Raw genomic sequence first — 19,199 nt, forward strand, 5'->3', positions numbered from 1 at the left:
CATTCATAAAACGACCCGCCATATGCCAATTTTCGCGACCATTCGAAAATAGTCAATATTGGAATATTTCGCGTGGAATTATTTGCCAATATTTGATAAATCTTAAATTTTTGTCATGTCGAGTGGCCGCTCCTCCGTATGTATGTATGCACCCTTATATGTATGTAAATATGTCTTCTAACTGTGCGACAGTCGCGAGTTAATGTGACTTCCAGCGAATCACACATTGCTGTCCGCAAAGCCGCATATATGTACCTTATGATCAGAAAGTACCGGGAATGTTTAAATTAAACAAAACAGAGTTAAATTTAAGGCAAATTTATATTATCTCCTTTAAAATTTGACCCGTCTGAAGCAACACACATGTGCCAACGTTTAACCCAGTCCTCCAAACACCCCCGGCAGGCCGATTTGTATTCTCTTTGATCAGTGCGATGGCGCGATATCATCATGCAAAATCTGAGAATTGTTTGCTCACATTTCCGGGGGTTTCCAACACACAGCATCTCTCTAAGGTTTCAAAACGGATAAATAATATTCTCTATTGACTGTCTGGCCCGATGGAAGGTACTCATGGTGGACTATGCCTTGGCAATCGAAGGAAACAGTCAACATCACCTTCCCGGTTCTTTTTGCTCATAGGGTATACATATCCCATCTTTTCACTGACGGACAAGAAGACGGTCGCAGTTGCTGTTTTTTATATGCATACATTTTGCGTTCGTTGAAAGTTTGTATATATTTGTATACATATGCGTGTATGCGCGTTGGGCTTTCTGGATGCATCCATGGATATTAGAATATTTTCTCATCAATATGTGTATGTAAGTAGTTCAGATTTGACTGAAGAGATTAAATATAGGGATGCATATTCATATGATTGCCTTTATGGCTGTTTTACATATAAATTAATTCAAAAGAAGTATGAATAATGTTATATAGAAAATAAATTTCTAAATAACAGGTATTAGAAAAACCTGAATACACTATTTTAAATCAATTCTAATTAAACCAAATATAAAAAATGAAATATCGAACAAAAAACCGCGTACAAGATTTGAACCTGAGTCAAAATTGAGACTATGTACCGCACACACAACACGTCTTTCACGATTGCGCTAATCTATAATCACAAATAAAGTTTTCCAAATCACTCATTTATTCGATTCGCAGTTTTATATGCACATATTCTGCGTTAGTTGAAAGTTTGTATGCGTAATTATATGCATATGTATGTGTGTTTGCGCGTTTGGCTTTCTGGACGGATATTAGAATGATATTTTCTCATCAATATAATTTGGATTTGATGAAATAGATTATAGATATATGTACATATTTTCTGTTTTGATTGATTTATATAAAAGTCAGGTCATATCCAGTATGAACTATTTTATACCGAAAAGAAATTTCCATTTATAAAATACAAAAAAAAACAGTATTTTAAAGAAATTTTAATTAAAATAAACTCAAAAATTTTACCAAACTTTCCTGGTTTGAATTGTAAAAAAAAAAATGTGCAAGAAAAAAAATATGACTTCAGGACTTGAACCTGAATTATATACGTGCCAAAAAACAAAACGAACAATTCCGCCGACTTTAGCTTCTGCACCACAAACTAACTGCCGCGCGGCCTTCTTAATCGCAAATTTATTCGCTTCGATTTCCTTAGTAGTGTGCCGAAAAATCTTATGAACTTCCTCAGTAGTCTGGTAAGCGCAGAAAATATCTGAATTCTTGTCCTAGCGTGGTAAGTAAATATAGAAACCCTCCACTCGCGTCACTCGCGTGGTAAATATCTGCAATTCGCCACTCGTGAGCAAAGTTGAATTTGAAATGACCTTATTATGAATCTACAAATTAGAACTCGAAAAAAGCTCATTTAACATTTGCTCCTTCTCATTGCATTAACATTCTCTGCTAACACTTCGCGCTCTGTTCATTCGCCTGCTGTTCCGGTCAATAATGCACAGTGGACTAGTGTCCATAAGAAACGGAGCAAAAAACAAGTACGAGTAGTAGGTACAAATACTTGTAATGATCTGGATGTTGCGGTCAAATACAAATGGTTACACATGGCATCTTTATCTCCCTCCGTATCTGAAGATGATATTAAAGAGTACGTCTCTAGCATACAGGCTTAAGTAAAAATATGCTTTCTTCTTTCAAATTGATTAAAAAAGATGTTTCATTAACGAGCATTAAAATAGTCAATTTTAAGTTGAGACTTCCGGAGCCTTCGTATGAAAAGTTATTGAGCTCAGAAATCTGACCAACAAATGTAATTGTGAAGCAGTTTCGGTTTTTTCAAAAGGATTCCCCACAGCCGCCACCGGTATAATAGCATCTTCAAATATTCCTAGTGGTGTTCTTAAAGTCTATTTTCAGAACTTATCCGGCATATGTACAAAGGCTGATTACGCAATTAGATTACGACATCTTCGTTCTTGTTGAGACCTGGCTAACTTACTTAACGTTTTTCGCTAAGACAGGGATGCTGCAAAAACAGGGTGCTTGCGTGGAGGTGGCTTTCTTATTTCTAGCAAGTGTCACTTAAACGCATTTTTGTGCCCCTTCATGAACGGTGACTCTCTGTTGGATCAGATCTGCGTCTGCATAAGTTGTCCCAATTTACGAGGCTCTTTATATCTATCTCAATGACAATCATTTATGTGAATTCGGTGATTTCAACTTAAGTAAGATAAATTGATGAATTTGTGTCTCCAGCTCTATTCCCACACCAAATAATGTTACTGCCAATCATGAATTATAGTTTATTGATAATATTCTTAACCTTAATTTATTTCAAATTAATGATTTTGTTAATTTTCTGAATAAAATCTTGGACCTCATTTTTGTAAGTGACAACATAAACTACAAGATCAATGAATGTTTGAGCGTATAACTCCTAAAGATAAGCATTATTTACCCTTAGTTGTCAAACTCGACTTTTACGGTTTTGCTAATATTCCGTCTGCTGCCGGGTTATCATTTATTTATTCATTATGCGATTTTGCAAATTCCAATAACTTATACATTAATTGGGTTAATTTATTTGCTGAACTTGACATACCTAGCAGTTTTCCTGTCTTTAAGTCCATTTTGTCTAAACTCTGCTTAAATAACATTCGCTCAGAATGAAAAAGCCTTATAAATAACCTGGTATTCTAAGACTTTGAAAAAGCTTAAAAATCTTAAAAATAATTATTTCAAGAAGTTTAAATCTACGAAGAATCATTTGTACTTCGTTAAATATAAGCAAACGTTAAAGGATTTCTACGATTTAAATAAACCTCTCTATAATAGCTATATTAAGAACCTGGTGTTAAACATTAAAGCAAATCCCAAAACCTTCTGGAGATACATAAAATCTAGAAGGAGTAGTGTCAGTGCTCCCACTGGTATCTTTTTCGATAATAGTTAAGCGCGAAGCCCAATTGAAGCGGCAAACTTATTTACTGAGTTTTTTAAATCTAATTTTGTTGACGAAGAACTTGATCCTCCGTCCGACTTTTCCTTTGACTTAGTTTATGCCCTAAACTTTGGAGCTCTTTGCCTCTCTGCTGAGGATATTAGCAATGTGTTATTTAAATTGAAACTCTCGAACTGCTGCTGATGGAATTTGAGCAGTTTTGATAAAAAATTGTCCGGCCTTGGTCTATCACCTGAAAATTATTTTGAACAAATCTTTCTCGTCGGAATATTCCATTGCCGCGTGACAGCTCTCTTTTATTAGGCCCTTCTTTAAGCGTGGCAATAAAAATTACGGTATGAATTATAGGCGGTCAATGCAAAGCTGAGCTTTGCGGTTAAATCTTCAATATGCCTAAATCAGCATGGGCTTGTTGCTAACAGATCTACCTATATTATCTAATCTGGTTGCTTTTATTGAATACTGCATTGATTCTTTCTCGGCTGGTTTCCAGGCCGACTGTATATACATTGACTTTTCGAAAGCCTTCGACAAAGTCTCTCATCTTAGTTAAAAAATTAGCTTGTTTTGGCTTTCGTTCTGCATTTCTGCATTGGATAAACTCTTATTTTAGCAATAGCCGTTGTGTTGTTACAATTGATAGTACTTCATCTATGGTACTCCCTTTGCTGCCACCTCTGGTGTTCCGTAAGGAAGTATTTTGGGACAGCTTTTATTTGTGTTATTTATTAATGCCATCCAAAGTTATTTCTCATTTGCTAAGTTTTTGCTTTATGCTGATGACCTTAAGATCATCTCAGCAATCAAAACTCAAGAGGATGCCGTTAAACTTTATGTCGATATCGATAGGCTTTACGTTTGGAACAGAATTCACGTCTTTCGCTGAACTTATCTAAGTGCTTTCGAATATCTTTCATGAAAACATCAAACATTTTGTGCACTAAGTACAGTATCTCGACATGTGTCCAGCAGTATGTTAGCGAGTTTAACGACCTTCGCGTTATTTTTGATAACAAATTTTCTCTTAATAACCATATAAATTATATTACTTCAAAAACTTTCTCGACGTTGGGCTTCGTCAGACGTAACGCCACTAAAGTTCTCTCGTTTTTATTTGGAGACCTTTTAGTCAGCAAACTATCAATAGAACGTGTGAAAAAAATATTTCTCAAATATGCCCTTCAGTCTCTGAATTTTATTGATCCTTTGCCATCATATTCTGCTCGTCTAATGCTTATAAGTCTCAAGTCATTAGAAACTCGTGGGTCTCTCTGTGTCCCTTTTTCTTAGAATATTATTTCTGCAGTACTTGATTGTCCCTACTTGTTGGAAAGGATTCGATTTAGTGTTACCCAGCGATATATTAAAACAACCATCATCAAATGGTTCTTGCCTACATAGAGCCAATTGGAAGTGAAAATTTGATCGGGGCAGTAAATGCAGTAAACAGCGAAATTTCCCAAGCCTCTAGAAGATTAAGGCTTCACGTCAGTTAAGGACGTTTTTCTTGAATGGGGAACTGAATGAAGTACAATTTTTTAAAGAGAACTTCTCAAAAACACCTTATAATGGAGTTTGTAAATAAACACGAAATCTAGAAGAACAGAGTTTTTGAAAAATATAAAGCATGGATCATGAGATGATGCAGAAAATTGCTCGGAGGTTGAGGATATCTTGCCAAATATAATACGCCTTGAGTTAATGGCGTTTAAAGATTCTAAAAGTGGTAAATTAATCAAAGTAGTATAAAAACATGAAAGTATGTAAGTGAATAGGTGTGTTAACTGGACAGATTTAGATAAAATTTAGCAAGAAAATAATTTATAACATAGATCTACGTATAGGAATACAATTTTTTATATGGATGCAACCTATTTAAACATTTAAATGAAATTTTACTAATAAAACACAATATGGATGTCAAGCGAAAGAGGCTTAAGCAAGAAGAAGGTAGCCTCTTTGAAAAATTAATTATTAAGTTCAGGAAAATCGGTTCAACTTAAGTAGATACTCACTCCAAATTATGTAAAAAGCAGTTTATAAAAGAGTTCCTACCATTTTTCTGTTGGGGTCAAATGAAGTATAAATTACAATATGGGTATCAAACTAAAGAGTTAAAAAAATTAATTTGAAAACCTTTTCATGTGCGAGGGTAGCCACCAGTTTGAAAAGTTAAATAAAATTTATTTAGCAACTTAAATCAAATTTTATTTTCATACGTACTTACACTAAGTTCTTTTGAGAGCAATTTATAAAAGAGTTGCCACCTTTTTGAAATTTAAAAATATTTTTCTGTTCAAGCCGAATAAAATATAATATTACTATAATATTGTACAACAACATTACAAAAAAAAAGCAAAAACAACTTTTAGTTTCATTAAACACTTTTTTTAGTTTTTATATAAAGGTTGGCAAAAAAGTCTAGCGTCGCAAACATGGAGCAAAATAAAGAGAAAATACGGCATATTTTACAGTACTACTACGATAAAGGCAAAAATGCATCTCATGCTGCCAATAAAATTTGTGCAGTTTATGGACCCGATACACTTTCCATTTCCACCGCACAACGATGGTTTCAACGTTTTCGTTCTGGTGCAGAGGTGATCGAAGATGCGCCACGGTCCGGAAGGCCTGTCGTCAAAAATTGCGATAAAATCGCTGAATTGATCGAAAGAGACCGGCATAGTAGCAACCGTAGCATCGGCCAAGAGCTGGGCATGAGTCATCAAACCGTTATAAACCATTTGAAGAAGCTTGGATTCAAAAAGAAGCTCGATGTATGGGTGCCACACGACTTGACGCAAAGAAACATTTTTGCCCGTATGGATGCATGCGAATCGCTTCTGAATCGCTACAAAATCGACCCGTTTTTGAAGCGGATGGTGACTGGCGATGAAAAGTGGGTCACGGTGAAGCTGCCCAGACGGTGGCCAAGCCTGGATTGACGGCCAGGAAGGTTCTTCTGTGTGTTTGGTGGGATTGGCAGGGAATCATCCACTATGAGCTGCTCCCCTATGGCCAAACGCTCAATTCGGACCTGTACTGCCAACAACTGGACCGCTTGAATGCAGCACTCATGCAGAAGAGGCCATCTTTGATCAACAGAGGCCGAATTGTCTTCCATCAGGACAACGCCAGGCCACACACATCTTTGGTGACGCGCCAGAAGCTCCTATTTCTGTCCATGGCGAACGAGCTTGGTAGTCGGAAGTTGTCCACAAGAGAGTCCTGTGAAAATTGGCTCTCCGAGTTTTTTGACAATAGGGAAGCGAGCTTCTATAAGAGTGGCATTATGAAGTTGGCATCTCGGTGGGAACTCGTCATCGAACAAAACGGCGCATATTTGATTTAAATCGCATTATTATAACCAATTTTATGAACAATTGAAAATTCAATAAAAATACTTTTTTGCCAACCTATATTTATTGAAAAGCTATTTTTGAATAGTAACTTCGTCTATTTTAACCGAGGATTTTTCATATGTTTGAACTGGGACTTGAAAAATAATATTTAATAATGGATTTTGAATCTTACGCGAACTCATCGGAAGTAAATTACACTGTTCTTCAAAATGTATGTATTAGGTCCGAGAAAGCAAACTGATAATATCTAAGCTGGTAGAACTCGCTCAGAAGAGCATTTTATTTCAATCTGTTTATTAATTTCCGAGCGGAAAAAGTTTTAATAAAGCTATCTTCATTACGAAAATATACAACCGTAATTATGGAGCCTGACCTTCCATTCATAGTAGTCCGACCCACACTTTCATATTACATAATTTTTACTTAAAACTTACTTTTTTCTCCTTTCAAATTACTGGAGAAATTGAAACGAGACGAGTAATGCTGCTCTTACTTGATTGACACATGGCAAAGCTTCAAGACACAAAAAAAGTAATAAATACTTCAACATTAGATACATTTATTTTATATTTTTCAATTATATACCTACAAAAGTTCTGGAATTGCGCTACTTCGTGTTATTGGAGCATACAAGCATATAAGAAGTATGTATGTGTTTATGTATATAACTATTTAGCTTCCTAACAAACAATATGTCATAGTTAAAAATGTTCTTGCGAAATGTTTCGTGTAACATCCCGGCTGCGATTGTCCTCCAGCTTCGTTTTAAAGATACTAACCCACCGACTAAAGACACCAAAGCAACTCCCCCGCGACCTCCACAGAGTGCGAAACCTCCATCACCACCACCTACGGGAGCAAAAGGAACCACACCGGTCCCTCCCCAGGGCGCAAAACCACCAAAATCGCCACCACCTGGGACTCCTCCAGCTCAAAGCAAGACCACTTTTGGGCCCCTCTCAGATCAAGATCGCATTTTTACAAATCTGTATGGACGTCACGATTGGCGGCTGAAAGGCGCGCTAAAGCAAGGTGACTGGTATAAAACTCGGGAAATATTGCTAAAGGGTCCTGAATGGATAGTAAATGAAATAAAGACTTCTGGTTTGAGGGGTCGCGGTGGTGCAGGCTTTGCCACCGGCCTAAAATGGTCATTCATGAGCAAACCATCTGATGGCCGACCCAAGTTCCTTGTAGTCAATGCAGACGAAGGTGAGCCAGGTACTTGTAAAGATCGCGAAATATTGCGTCATAGTCCTCACAAACTTGTAGAGGGTTGCCTTTTGGCTGGACGTGCAATAGGTGCCCGCGCTGCGTTTATTTATATGCGTGGCGAATTCTACAACGAGGCATGCAACACGCAAACGGCCATTGCCGAGGCTTACAACGGTGGTTTTCTAGGGAAGAATGCTTGCGGATCTGGTTTCGACTTTGATGTCTACTTACATCGCGGCGCCGGAGCATATGTGTGTGGAGAGGAGACGGCATTAATTGAGTCATTGGAAGGCAAAGCTGGCAAACCCCGACTAAAGCCACCTTTTCCTGCAGACGTTGGAGTCTTTGGTTGCCCTACAACAGTTAACAATGTGGAGACCATATCCGTATCACCTACTATTTTACGACGTGGTGGGAAGTGGTTTGCTAGTTTTGGTAGAACTCGAAATTCTGGTACAAAATTATTTACGATTTCGGGACATGTCAATAAACCTTGTAGTGTTGAAGAGGAACTATCAATGCCACTTAAGGAAATAATAGAGCGACATGGGGGCGGAGTACGAGGCGGTTGGGACAATCTATTAGCCATTATACCTGGTGGCTCCTCAACACCAATCATACCAAAGAAAGTGGCTGAAACTGTCATTATGGACTTTGAAGGCCTTATGGCTGCACAAACTTCCTTGGGAACTGCTGCCATTATTGTAATGGACAAGTCTACGGATGTGGTGAAAGCTATAGCACGCCTATCTGCTTTTTATAAGCACGAGAGCTGTGGTCAGTGCTCACCTTGTCGGGAAGGTCTGGCTTGGATAAATAAAATAATGCAGCGGTTTGTTTCTGGCAGGGCAAAAATTGAAGAAATCGATATGATCTTGGAAGTTACTAAGCAAATAGAAGGTCACACAATATGTGCATTGGCCGACGGTGCGGTGTGGCCTGTGCAGGGCCTTATGCGGCACTTCAGACCTGAGGTCGAGGCTCGGATAAGACAATACGAACAGAAGACGCGAAAGAAACTAACAATTAATAGATGTGAAAGTTCCTAAATATAAGATATCGATTCTCTTTGGAAATATTATGACACTCTTGCGAGCTTTGTAATCCCTATTAAGAAGTTCGGAAATTTTGTACAGATATTAAAAAAAAACAAAAACAAAACCTTAGTGAACTACCGGAACGCTGCATTTCCCCTATCTTAGCATTTCGGGATAAGACGATATTATTAAATCTACTTGAATTGGAAAGGGAAGTCTAAAGACGAATCAACTAAACTGTCACTTGACCATAGACGTAGTTGATTTTTCGTCACTGTAGCTAATTCGCTGCTGCAAGTATGAGTGGTCAAATTAAAATGTTTGACTAGTGGATAGTGAATTTTCTTTTTAAGTAATAAATCTTACAACTGGCTCAATTTTAAGTGTAATTAATCTGACATTGGCAAATTATAGAGTCATGTAAATATATAGGGTGGGCCATGTAAAATTTGCTTTTGAATCGGCTATAAAAACAAACTAATCAATATTTTTTCAAACTTTTTTTTTATTTTGAAGATTGAACATTGTCATTTATGAGTGAAAAATAATATCATTCAAATGACCGCCACGACTGGCTTTACAGTAGGCCATTCGATCAACCCAATTTTTAAGCACATTTTCGATTGTTTGGGGTCCAATTTCATGAATGGCAACTTCGATTTCGTGTTTTAAAGCATCGATCGTCTCTAGATGCTTCGCATAGCATTTGTCCTTAACGGCTCCTCACAAAAAATAGTCCAACGGGCTTAAATCACACCTCCGAGGCGGCCAATTGATATCGGAATTTCGGCTGATTATTCGGTTTTCAGAAACGGTAGCCAAAAGTTCGAGTGTAACTTTGGCAGTGTGACAAGTTGCACCGTCCTGTTGAAACCAAATGTCGTCCATGTCATCCTCTTCAATTTGTGGAAACAAAAACTCGTTGAACATGTCACGGTAACGCTCGCCATTTACTGTAACCGCGGCCCGATGATGCCGAAAGACCAAAAACCGCACCAAACAGTGACTCGTTGTGGATGCATTTGCTTCTCTACAGTAGCGCGTCGATTTTCTGAGCCCCAAATCCGACAATTTTGCTTATTGACGTAGCCACCGATGTGAAAATCAGAAAAGAAGAAGAAGACTCACCACTTTGGAAATAGGTTTTCAATATTTCCCAATTTTGTTCAAGCGTATAGCGTCCCATTTTGTAAATGTCAAACCTTTAAGTAAATTATGAACACATTTGACATGTCATTCGTGTTACCATTCTCAAAAAAATAGGTGGTTCGAAAAGCAAACGCTATATGGCCCATCATGTACTAGTAGACTTTAGACGTATACCGAAGCTCATTCTCCTCAAGCAATAGGATTTTGGTTTTGCCGTCATTTCGTCTCAAACAACAGGATTTTGGTTTTCTTACTGATCAACGGCAGGGTTGTGGCTTCCTTACTACAGGATTTTGGTTTCCCTTGCCAACATTTGTGCACCCCCTCTATCTAAATTTTGTACTGCCTGGGAATATAACCCTTGGTTTAACGCTACTCATTTAATTTTCTACACAGTGTTGCCAAATTGTTACCAGTACAGACATTTACTATTTTTTTGTTTTGCAAAGCCATTTGATTGTCATTTTATGTCAAACTTTGCGATGACAACGTCAGATTAGATATATTCCATAAATAAATTGATTATTTTAGTAAAAAAAAAAACTAGTTTAAAAATGTTGTTTGGATTTTTCACAATACTATACTTATGTTGTGACAACGTTGTGTGAAATTTACTATGTTAACATGCTTGAACATACAAACATAATAGGAATATGAATAAGTTCGTGCGGTTTTTTTTCGAAATTTGAAACTTTATTGACGTAAAATGGTTACAAATTTAATATTCAAAATATTGTCCATCGCTTACTACTACTTTTTCCCATCTTTCTGGCAATTCACGGATTCCCTTTGTGAAAAATTCGGTCGGTTTTGCCGCAATCCACGAATCGATCCATTTTTTGACTTCATCGTAATTACGGAAGTGCTGGTCAGCCAGGCCATGTTGCATCGATCGGAAGAGATAGTAATCGGATGGCGCAAGGTCTGGACTATACGGCGGGTGGGGTAGGACATCCCATTTGAGCGTTTCTAAGTATGTTTTGACCACTTGTGCAACATGTGGCCGAGCATTGTCATGTTGCAAAATAACTTTGTCGTGTCTATCGGCGTATTGCGGCCGTTTTTCTCGCAGTGCTCGGCTCAAACGCATCAATTGTCGTCGGTAGACATCCCCCGTAATCGTTTCATTCGGTTTCAGTAGCTCATAATACACAACACCCAGCTGGTCCCACCAGATACACAGCATAACCTTCAGGCCATGAATATTCTGCGCCGACGTCGATGTTGAAGCATGGCCAGGGTATCCATACGTTGCCCGACGTTTTGGATTGTCGTAATGGACCCACTTTTCATCGCCAGTCACAATTCGATGCAAAAAACCCTTTCTTTTGTGCCGTTGAAGCAGTTGTTCGCATGCCATAAAACGGCGTTCAACGTCTCTTGGCTTCAATTCATACGGCACCCAATGGCCTACCTTTCGGATCATTCCCATGGCTTTTAAACGTTTGGAAATGGTTGATTGATCAACTCCCAAAGTTTTTGCAACCTCTTCTTGCGTTTGAGCCGGATCTTGATCGAGCAATTCCTCCAATTCGGTATCCATGAACTTTGGCGGCGCACCCTCGCGTTCTTCGTCTTCCAAGCCAAAATCACCACTTTTAAAGCGTGCAAACCACTTCTGGCACGTTCGCTCAGATAGAGCATGCTCACCATAAACTTCCACCAAGATACGATGACTTTCGGCTGCTTTTTTCTTCATATTAAAATAATGAAGAAGAATTCCCCGCAAAAACACATTATTTGGCACGAAATTCGACATTTTCAAGTGTGGTAAAAATATTGTTGTTTACGCTTCAAATAAAAAACTTATACTGACGTTTGTGCCTTACGACAGTAGCTCTCCAATGAATGTTTGGAAATGTGGATCGATGGAATAATAATCAAGTTACGCCATCTGTTGTAAAACCGCACGAACTTATTCATAGTCCTATTAGTAAAATAACTTGTAGCTAAATCTTCTCCCTAACATATTTATGTATCCGTAATATTAGGGATTTGTATAACAACAATAATGATTTATTTATATTCCATTTATGTATATGTCACAGACATTTCTGACTACAAAGTAAGCAAAACCGCACAGCAGCTTTCGGTAGCTTTGTATAAAAATAACATATCTGTGGGCAAAAAGTAAAGTGAATTTGGTTCTAAAATAAAAATCTTTATTTATTCTTGCAAATCAATTTCATCCCTTTCAAAATAATCCCCTCTCGATGAAATACACTTATGCCAACGACTTTCCGTTTCCCATTTCCGGTATAGCCATCAGCACCTTCTTCGATTCAGCTTTTATCTCCTCAATCGACTCGAAACGCGTTCCCCGGAGTGGTCTCTTGAGTTTTGGGAATAGCCAGAAGTCACACGGAGCCAAATCAGACGAATACGGTGGTTGCGGGACGATATGCGTGGAATTTTTGGCGAAATGGTCACGAAGCACGAGTGCAGTGTGAGACGGTGCATTATCGTGATGCAAATACCAAGAGTTGTTGGCCCATAATTCTGGTCTTTTTAGACGAATTGCTTCACGTAAACGACGCATAACGCTCAAATAATATTCCTTATTAACAGTTTGGCCAGGTGGAAGGAATTCACCACGAAAATCGTAAAAAACTGTCATCATGACCTTTATTTTTAAAAGGCTTTGACGTGCTCTTTTCGGTCTGGCCTCGACTTTAGCATGATATTCGCTTGATTGGTCAGTTGTTTAAGGGTCGTAAACATAAGTCCAAGTCTCATCTCCCGTAATGATGCATTTGACCTTGTTCTGATAGTCTGAAAGCATTGTTTCACACACATCAACGCGACGACTTTTTTCCAAGAAATTGAGAGTTTTCGGTACCAAACGAGATTTGACTTTTCGTAGGCCCAAATGGTCTTTCAAAATGGTTTTCACAGATCCTTCTGATACGAGTATTCCGATAATATCAGTAAGGTCCTTAACAGTTAACCGACGATTTTTGAGCACTAACTCCTTCACTTTATTGACGTGTTGGTCATCTGTTGACGTCGATGGTCGTCCGGAGCGCTCCAAGCCATCAACACGTTCTCGACCCTCTTTGTAGTCTTGGTACCACTTATAAACATTTTTCTGCGACATGGTCGAATCACCAAATGCCTTCTGCAACATGCTAAATGTTTGCGCAGCCTAAATTTTATTCTGCAAACAAAATTTGATGGCACTTCTCTACTCAATCAAATCAGACATTGAAAAATCAAAAATGCACTCTTGGTCGTTTGGTAAACACAAGCGTAAATATATTACTGATAATGACATTCACATGAAAGTTGTCCCAGATGTTATTAACAGTGCTGCCAACTCATGAAAAAAATAACTAGAGCGAAATTTTATTCCCGCGAAGTTTGACAAATAAATTCACCTTACTTTTTGCCCACAGTAGTATATATAAAAAATATTTTTGAAATCTTCGAGCAACCGAAGATAGTTGATTTTAAAAAATTTTGTACCAAAATAAAACTATGTACCAAAATGTTTAACATTGAATAAATCTGAAAAATATAGACTGTTTAATTCCTTCAATTTACTTTTTATTGTACTCAACCCTACCAATAAACGAAAATCGACGAGAATGTCAAAAATGCTTCAATCACTTGGTATGGATCACTCATGTGTCTTCTGATTTACCATAACCTATACTCAAGCATTAACAAATTTTTTTAAATTTTGTTGCATTGTGTAATCGTCAAGTGCCTTATTGAACCCTATACCATAGTTTGCAAGAGATCAAATAATTCTTTAAGCAGCAAATTTAATTTTGCTATTTTTTTTTCAAACAAACTACTTGTCTAATTAGAATTATTAGAGAATATATAAAAATAAGGTAGCATGCAAAACTCTTTCTCTTACTTTAGTGTACTCTGAAATAATTTTTGCATACTAGAGTATTATTTAATTATTATTTAATTCACTCAATCTCAAAACTAAAATGTAAATAACTAAAAAATATCACATACATATGTTGTTGTTGCTGAGTTTTTACATAAATATCATGAAAGCATCGCAATTTGCAGAAGTGTATGTCTACTAACTTTAAACTTTCATGAACACAACGAAATGCTTGTCTTCTTAATTCTGTTTAATCTTACTGTATTAGTAACACATACATACATCCACACAAGAAGTGTTTAACTTTTGGAAAATATTTGGTACCAGCTAGTGATGCATTTTAATCAAATCATAAATTTTCGAATATTTTTATTACCCAAAGTACCCAGTCAGTAATACTCGTACCCGTCATTAATACTCGCAACACCAATCCATTATTTAGCATGAGAATTTATATTTGCCATTCTGGGATCTTCCGTTTGTTGATATTAAATTAAAGAGAGCAATGGGAGGTATTAGAATCTCCACCGATTTTAACTTTACGTGCACTACATAATGCGGATAGGCATGGCGTATACGTAAAATACTTTAAGCCTGCCCATGGCTAGAATATTAATTTCCTCTTACGTTTAACGCCACGACGAGCTACTAATACGAACGTCTCATAAATTTATTTATATGTATGTTGTCGATATAAATTAGGAATAATTCAACAGCTGCGCTGCTGAAGTCATGCTACGAAATTTTGTGCGGCGTTTGGAATTTCATTTAATTCGGATATTAAAGAAAGACGCATGAATGTGTTTTAATGATTTGGGGTTTTATTTAAAATAGTAAATCTGGCCATTAAACATGGCCAACACTTTCATTCAAATGACACTTTCCACGCTTTGTTTATCCCAACCAATCTGTTAATCAAATTGTCAAATGAAAATTTTTAGTAATTTTTTAACCAAAGAAGTATATTTGAAAATTTTAGCTTCATTATTATTAGTATTTCGTTTAACCCTCGTAGCCGAATGAGTTGGCAAGTGACGACCCTTCGGTAGTGTCCTGGCTCGAAATCCCAGGCATGAAACACCAAAATGACAGCAAATGTTTTTCGAGTATCAGTCCACTCACTGCAGGCAATGACAATCCACCGAATGCATTTGTACCATGAAAAAGCTACTCATGAACACCCATCTGCCTTTTGGAGACGGCATAAAACTGTAGGTCCCTTCATTTGTGGGAAAACATCAAGACAGAAAACAAAAAGTGGAGGAGGAGCTGGGCCAGGCACCCATATTATGCATATACAGGGTCCGCCACATAACTTTACGGAATTAAAAATGCTATAAAAAAGAAACTACTCAATGTTTTTCCAAACTGTTTTTTTTTTATTTTGAAGTACAATCCTTCCGGTTAATGATGGAATACAACTTCATTCATATGGCTGCCTCGGCTACCATACCAAGGTCTTTACGCAAAATTCGTCTCAATGATGCCTCCGAAATGTCCAATTGTTGGGAACGACGGTGAACTGATGTTCCTGGTGATTTACGAACACTCTCGGCCACAGCAGCAATATTTTCGGGTGTACGCACGGTTTTTGGTCGGTCACGCGTTGGTTTGTCAATAAGCAACCCAGTTTCTCTTACTTTTTTCGCAAAGTAACGCACATATGCTTCATTCGGTGCTTTTCCTCTTCCCATTGCTGTACGTAATTTTCGTACACATTCTGCAACATGACCATGATTTTCAAAGTAATGTTGCAAAATTTCCCAGCGTTCTTTGAGCGTATACATAACCATTTCCGTTCAGCGGAAGAATAAAACTAAATTGATGACAGCTAAGTGTTACCATTCTTCAAATAATACCTAGTTCAAATCCGTAACGATAGATGACGGGCCCTGTATATGTATATTAGTAAATTCGCTGGTCCAAAACTCCTTCAATTATGTGCGGATATTCGATTTCATCCACGCTCAAACATTCCCAAACCAGCACTTAACAATTATAATTTTTAAAAGTCGTTGGCAAGTTTTTTTACTTTGAAAATATGTGCTTATCGTCACACAATACGTGAACCATCTGAAGCGTAGTTTTTGGGAAATTTGTATTGACATCTCAAAAACATTTTGGCTTATTGGCAGGCGGTTGTATGTAGGCGCTTTTTCTCATTTACTTTACTCATTTACTTTACTCATTTCTTGTTTCCCTTGTACTATCGATGATAGCCGGGCTCTGCCGAAGAAAGTGCAGATTTAAGTCTTTTGTAATTTATGGGAAGTGTCATTTTTTCCATTTTCAATTTTGAAATAAATATCTGTCCTCAAGTTGCGCTATAGAATATAGTATTTTATAAAAAAAAAAGCGCCAAAGACACAAAAATGCTAAAATAATGTAATATAACACTGAAATTGTTTGTTGTACTTTTGTGGAAGGACAGTTATAAAATTTTTTGTTGGGTGTTTGCTTTTTTTCCGGAAATTTTTCATTTATTTTGTTTTTGTATTGTTATGAGCGCTGACTTTTTGATGATACAGTACTTGTCCATTATTCAAAACTCTCGAAAGCCACCCCATTTTGTACACCAGAGTGAAATCAATTCAGGGATTAAGTTTAATCGGAAAATTTGTTATTGAACCAGCTTAATCTGGCTGAGAATTTTTACAAGGCTATTTTTTACAATGAAAAATGTATTTCTGTAGAAGCATTCGAGTGTATGCAATTAATTTTTCATTCGTATTTAGATACGTGTTCATTTACATACATACTTACATATGTAGGTTTCTTGCTATAGATGGCCTTGAATGTGTATGTAATATTTATATATTAATATGATATGAATCATATCAATATAATATGAAATGTATCGACGCACGTATAAAATGCCAACCAATATGAGGCTGGCCCAAATTAGAGTCTAGAACTAGAGTCGCTTTCTGTTTCTTGAGATTAGTTATTGTTTAATTACTATATAAAACCCTGTTAAGCGTGCTATATATACTCTTAGAAAAAATCCTTTAATTCAATTCAGAGTAAATAATACGAAATTAAGAATCAATTTACTTTTGCTCGATATTACCACCTTTTGCCTTGAGACGGCCCAGAAACGAATCGCGAGCTCCCGAATGTGACTTGCAGGTCTTTGGGCCCACTCCCGGACAATGCCTCTTTTCAGCTCCTCGCGACTGGTGAATCTTTTAGTTCGGACCTCGCTCTCCAAAATGGCCCAAATAGACTAATAAATCAGATGCGTGTCTGGTGAATTTGAGAGTAATTGTGTGGACGTTATCGAGTACAGAACGTTGGTGTGCCACCGAAATGTTTGTCTGAGCACGGCTTCAAAGCAATCTCTAGAATGCTTTCGCGATAATATTTTGCATTTACCTTGACGCCAGGCTCGATGAAAACGATTGGAGAGCGCCCATCTGCGGTTACATTGACCCAAACCATTATCTGTGGCGGGTGCTGCCTGCTTCTTGGTGGCCAATCGTTGACTCAAGTTCTCGTATGAACGGTCGCTCAAATAAATCCTATGGTTTTGGGAGTTTACGAATTGCTCAATTTGAAACATTTTGTAGTCAGAAAGCACAATGTTCAGAAATTGACCGTTTTCGGCGAAGCGAAGCAACTTCTTTGCTCTCTCAAGTTTGACTTCACTTCGAGTGCCGTACACCATCAGCAAAAAAAGTGTCAAAAATTAACCTAATTTTTGAGCTACTTAAAACTTGAATTTTACCAAAATTCAATGATAAAAAAATGTATACTCTAATGTTCTAAATTTTTAAATAAAAAATGTGAAATTTTGATTTTAATATATGGAACTTTCGTTTTTAATTTGCATTAAGTTTGACACTTGGATTTATATAGTTTTTGTTGAGTAATGAGCTACATAAACTTATCGAAATTAGAGAAGAGACAATTAAATCTTCCCATCTTGTCAATTATTGGCGCTTATGCTGATGTATATTACCTATTTGGTTCAGCTGCTCCTTCTATTCGTGGTGTGCGTCCAGATGTTGTTCCACAAATGGAGGGACCTACAGTTTTAATTTTGAGGAGCTTTTTCAAGGCAGAAATACAATCGGTGTTTTACCATTGCCTGCCGAGGGACAACCGTGATTAGAAAAAACTTTTAAATTTTTGCTTGATAGTCACGTCATATTTGGCTATGGGAGCCGCTTGAGTCCATTTGTGAAAAGTCTTTTTTGGTTAACATCCAAGCAATACAAATTTTTCTAGAGTTTCTAAAATGGCATCTCATCGAAAATTGAAATGTAAACTTGCGGCCTATGGTTTTCATTCTACGTTTTCGAAGTGAATCATGTCTTACTTATATTAAAGGCGTTTTATTGCTGTAGTTGATAGTATAGGATAGGCCATGTAAAATTTGCTTTTTGAATCGGCTATAAAAAAAAAACTAATCAATATTTTTTCAAACTTTTTTTTTATTTTGAAGATTGAACATTGTCATTTATGAATGAAAAATAATATCGTTCCATTGACTGCCACGACTGGCTTTACAGTAGGCCATTCGATTAACCCAATTCTTAAGCACATTTTCGATTGTTTGGGGTCCAATTTCATGAATGGCAACTTCGATTTCGTGTTTTAAAGCATCGATCGTCTCTAGATGCTTCGCATAGCATTTGTCCTTAACGGCTCCTCACAAAAAATAGTCCAACGGGCTTAAATCACAGCTCCGAGGCGGCGAATTGATATCGGAATTTCGGCAGATTATTCAGTTTTCAAAAACGGTAGCCAAAAGTTCGAGTGTAACTTTGGCAGTGTGACAAGTTGCACCGTCCTGTTGAAACCAAATGTCGTCCATGTCATCCACTTCAATGGAAACAACTCTTTGAGCATGTCACGGTAACGCTCACCTTTTACTGTAACCGCGGCTCCTCACTCATTTTCGAAAAAAAAAAATGACCCGATGATATCGCCGGACCAAAAACCGCACCAAACAGTGACTCGTTGTAGATGCATTTGCTTCTCTACAGTAACGTGTGGATTTTCTGACCCCTTAATCTGACAATTTTGCTTATTGACGTAGCCACCGATGTGAAAATGAGCTTCATCAGAAGAGATGATTTTTCGGTAAAAATGCTCATCTTCGGGCAAACGATTTTCTGCCCACTGAGCGAACCGAAAACGCATTGGATGGTCCTTAG

General features: G+C 37.3%; 1 protein-coding gene across 1 annotated transcript; it reads left to right on the forward strand.

The window, feature by feature from the left end:
* Positions 1-7,333: 7,333 nt before the first annotated feature.
* On the forward strand, positions 7,334-9,379 carry LOC128856654 (NADH dehydrogenase [ubiquinone] flavoprotein 1, mitochondrial-like). Its single transcript, XM_054091967.1, has 2 exons — positions 7,334-7,436; positions 7,494-9,379. The coding sequence occupies exon 2, from the start codon at positions 7,500-7,502 to the stop codon at positions 9,054-9,056; it is 1,557 nt and encodes a 518-aa protein (XP_053947942.1). The 5' UTR covers positions 7,334-7,436; positions 7,494-7,499; the 3' UTR covers positions 9,057-9,379.
* Positions 9,380-19,199: the final 9,820 nt, after the last annotated feature.

Source organism: Anastrepha ludens, chromosome 3 (assembly GCF_028408465.1).
Source record: "Anastrepha ludens isolate Willacy chromosome 3, idAnaLude1.1, whole genome shotgun sequence".
NCBI lineage: Eukaryota > Metazoa > Arthropoda > Insecta > Diptera > Tephritidae > Anastrepha > Anastrepha ludens.

Coding starts and splice junctions, on each gene's coding strand:
- LOC128856654 (XM_054091967.1), top strand. CDS start 7,500: ATGTTCTTGCGAAATGTTTCGTGTAACATCCCGGCTGCGATTGTCCTC.